This window comes from Hippocampus comes, unplaced genomic scaffold (genome assembly GCF_001891065.2).
Source record: "Hippocampus comes isolate QL1 unplaced genomic scaffold, H_comes_QL1_v1.1 scaffold129, whole genome shotgun sequence".
Taxonomy (NCBI): domain Eukaryota; kingdom Metazoa; phylum Chordata; class Actinopteri; order Syngnathiformes; family Syngnathidae; genus Hippocampus; species Hippocampus comes.
Window position 1 is genome coordinate 904410 of NW_017805992.1, and position 3641 is coordinate 908050.

General features: G+C 45.0%; 1 protein-coding gene across 1 annotated transcript; it reads right to left on the reverse strand.

The window, feature by feature from the left end:
- Nucleotides 1-201: 201 nt before the first annotated feature.
- Nucleotides 202-2911, reverse strand: lbx2 (ladybird homeobox 2). Its single transcript, XM_019892195.1, has 2 exons — nt 2118-2911; nt 202-887 (listed from the first exon to the last, which is right to left on the reverse strand). Exons 1-2 carry the CDS (start codon nt 2464-2466, stop codon nt 391-393), a joined length of 846 nt encoding a protein of 281 aa, XP_019747754.1. The 5' UTR covers nt 2467-2911; the 3' UTR covers nt 202-390.
- Nucleotides 2912-3641: the final 730 nt, after the last annotated feature.

A 3641-nucleotide genomic window follows, 5' to 3' on the forward strand; every position in this document is an offset into this window, starting at 1 on the left:
TACGTTAAAATCCTCATGTTGACCTTTTTATATATATTTATATATTTACTGTATATGTACACAGAGAGAGAAAGAGTGTAAAAGGCTGCAGTGGCTTGTCGTCGTCATCATCATCATCATCATCATCTAAATAATGACCTTTTCATATACTCCAGTCAATCATACAAACTGTTGTCAAAAGGAAAAAAGTGAAGAAGGTGATGAGCTGTTAAAATGTTTATTAAAAGAGTAAGTCCTCTTCAAAGTCTTTACAAGTCCCATAATAAATTAAATCGAAAGGAAGAAGAAGAAGGGGAAAAACACCCCTTTTGTGAGAATATCCGTGCAAAACTTGGGGAATTAAAAAAAAAAAACTTTCTAAATGTCTTTCGTTTGTAAAAAGGAAGGATGTCAATCGTCCACTTCGATCTCCTCGTCGTCCTCCGAGAACTCGTCGGTGGTCTGGCCCCGCGACGAGGAAGGCGACTGGGGGAAGATCCGGTGCGAGGGGATGGTCCCCCTGGCCGGGGATCCGCCCGGAGAGCTGCCTTCAACGGCTTCCCCTCCTGCGCCCCCTCGGCCTTCTCCCGGAGCCTCGTCGGCATTGTCCATGGCGACGAGCTTGTGGAGTGTCTGCGGCGTGATCTTCTTCAGCGACTCCACGTCGGCCTTCATTTCCTCCAAGTCGCGCTTAAGCTTGGCGCGCCGGTTCTGGAACCAGGTGATGACCTGCGCGTTAGACAAGCCCAGCTGGCCGGCGATCTGGTCCCGGTCGGCCGGGGACAAATACTTCTGGTACAGGAAGCGCTTCTCCAGCTCGTAGATTTGATGGTTGGTGAAGGCCGTGCGGGACTTTCGCCTCTTTTTGGACGCCTGCCGCTGGCCGAACGTGTTCAGGTGCTCCCGACCTGCGAAAAAAGCCACACACGGGGGAAGATCAAATCTGAAAAAATGACAGCCGAGATCGTCTCCATCGCAGGCGGGAATCCAAAGACGAGGTTGCTTAAACATTTGCATTCCTCAGACATTTTCTGGAGCCAATATGCCAAGTGAATTCAAACATTTACACTCGTATTTAATATTTAAGCGTAGTATCGTTTATTTCAGGAGGGAATACAAAAATAAAAAAAAGAATTAAATACCGATTATTACCCACTCCAGTGTGACATAAAAGTCGAATAACGTCGCAATATGGTAATTTTGATGACATGTTGTCACGCCTCCAAATGTCTCAATGACGCAGAGAAATTATCACAAATGTACATGAATATTGTATTGTTATATTAAAATGGGCTTAATTTAATATTTTGACGAGTGGCATATGTATTCATTCAATATTTATGTCACATGCCGTCACGCATCCGATGCGAAATTACGCATACATCCATTCCCGTCGTCAATCACGAGATTCCACATTTCAAAGCACGCCTGCTTCATATCCATCTGTAACTTAACACTTTTTTGTTAATTTATAGCTTATTGTTCAGCTTTCAGTGTGTAATTACGCACAAAATTCTCATTCAATATTAATCAGGTGCATTAATATATATCGCTCTCTATCTTTAACTTTTTTCGTTCATGTATGCCATATTTTCCATGCCTCCAATATGCAATTAAGCACAAACCGGCCCCCATCACGTATAAAAATTCCTATCAATTATACATTTGTCTCCATGACGCACGACTTGACATCGATCCATGCAAGGCCATTTTGTCACATTTCTAATCCGTAATAACACACGAAAACGCAAAGACATATGATCGATCTTGGAACATCGAGACACATCAGCATGCATACATTTGTTGTAAAGTTGTAGAATGCCACACTTTGGAGGTTGTAATCGCAAACCATATATCCACAAGTCCTGTGCGTAATTACTTCGTACCAACATGTTTTGGAGGCTGTATAACTACATGTCTACATATATTTATATTATTTGTCGACACATCTATCGTGTCACAATGCGGTTGATGAATGCCATATGGCACCTCCCTTGTGCGTAATTACGCACGAAATTGGCAGGATATGCACGAGGCAGATTTCAACCATCCATCTGTTGCAGGCCAAGTTGTTCCACATTCTCCACCTATTTTTGTTTTCACGATTTGACCGAACATCTGTAGTTTGTTCTTCGTACCTTCGGCCGCTTGGATGACGTTGACCTCCAGGCCCTTGAACGTCTTGCTGGCCAACTCCTCCAGTGCGCAGAGCGGCGACGACGGCGTGTTGATGCCGTTCCGGGCAGCGTGGTCGGCGGCCACCTTCTCCAGAACCCTCGGCCGACTCGGACACATGCTCGACGCTACGACGGAAGCGGCGGATTTTTTGACCGATGGCTTGCTGAGAATGTCCTCGATGCTGAATGGCGTCAAGGGCTTGTTGGAGTTGGCCGGCGGCGGCAGCTGGTCCAAGGGGGGCCGCCTCCTGTCCTCGCCGGCGGACTGCAACACGGAGCCCGCCTTCATGTCTTTACTGGAGGAGGTCATCGCCCGTAGGAAGAGGAAAATAAAAAGAACGGGGCGTGGGTAGAAAGTTGGCTATTTCATTCGCGAGGCACCGTGGAGCGTCCACAAGTGGTTCCGGGGGAGTTGTGCTAAAGGGGTGTCCGCGTTTGAGCTCGCATGCTCCGGCAGCGCTCGCTCGCTCGCTCGCCCCCCCGCCCCCGTCAAAAGTGCACCTATAGTCCACCGAGTTCCATGCAAATGCTCGTCAAGCAGCGGCGGACTTGCAGTTTGGGGGGGAAAAAAGGAGGAGTGGGCGGAGGAGAAAGAGGGTGAAAGTGTCCCGGAGCAGGAGGAGGAAGCAGAAGGTGACTGCTAACGAGTTGTTGTTGATTGGCCGAGGCTCAATTAGAGCGAGGCGACACCACTTCGCTGACCCTCCACGGCCCCCGCGCGTCTTAAAGGGCCGCGCCCCAAAAACTGCATTCCGAGTCCTCGAAAGAGGGGAGGAGTCCGCTCCTGCTCCCGATGATGAAGATGATGATGATGATGTGCTTCCAAATATTTACCCACGAATTCTCCCACAGAAGAGAGTCCATACACAAAATAAATACACACGACAAAACACGTTTGCCGCTAAGGACATTACTCGTGCGTAATTACACACAAAAAGTGGACCAACTTGGAACATTTCGAGTTTTACTGAAAAAAAAGACAAAAAAAGGAGAAACATACCCCCCCAAAAAAAAGTAAGTATGTTTTATTGTGAAAAAAAAAATGCCAAACGTAATTAATGAAGAATGGATGTAATTGTAAGGAAAAAAATAATTTTCAATGTAGGAGTTTTATATATATATGTGTGTGTGTGTGTGTGTGTGTGTGTGTGTGTGTGTGTGTGTATGAGGATTTCTCAAAATTGTTGTTGAGATATTGGTTGCAAATATAGTGAATTAAATGGGCATTTCATTTCATTATTTTATTTTTATGGATGGATGAGGTACAGAGGGATACTTAAAATGTAATTTTAGCCCAAATATATGGCATTTATAGCTATAGTTTATTAAGAGGGGCATTTTCATTTTTGCATTTAAAAAATATATCATATAAAAATGAAATCAATGTAATGATTGTATCTGACAAATTTTGGAGAGGCATTTACAGCTTTATGTTCATAGACAGTGGATGATAGCCAAATGAGACAGGCTGATTCTATAAAATGT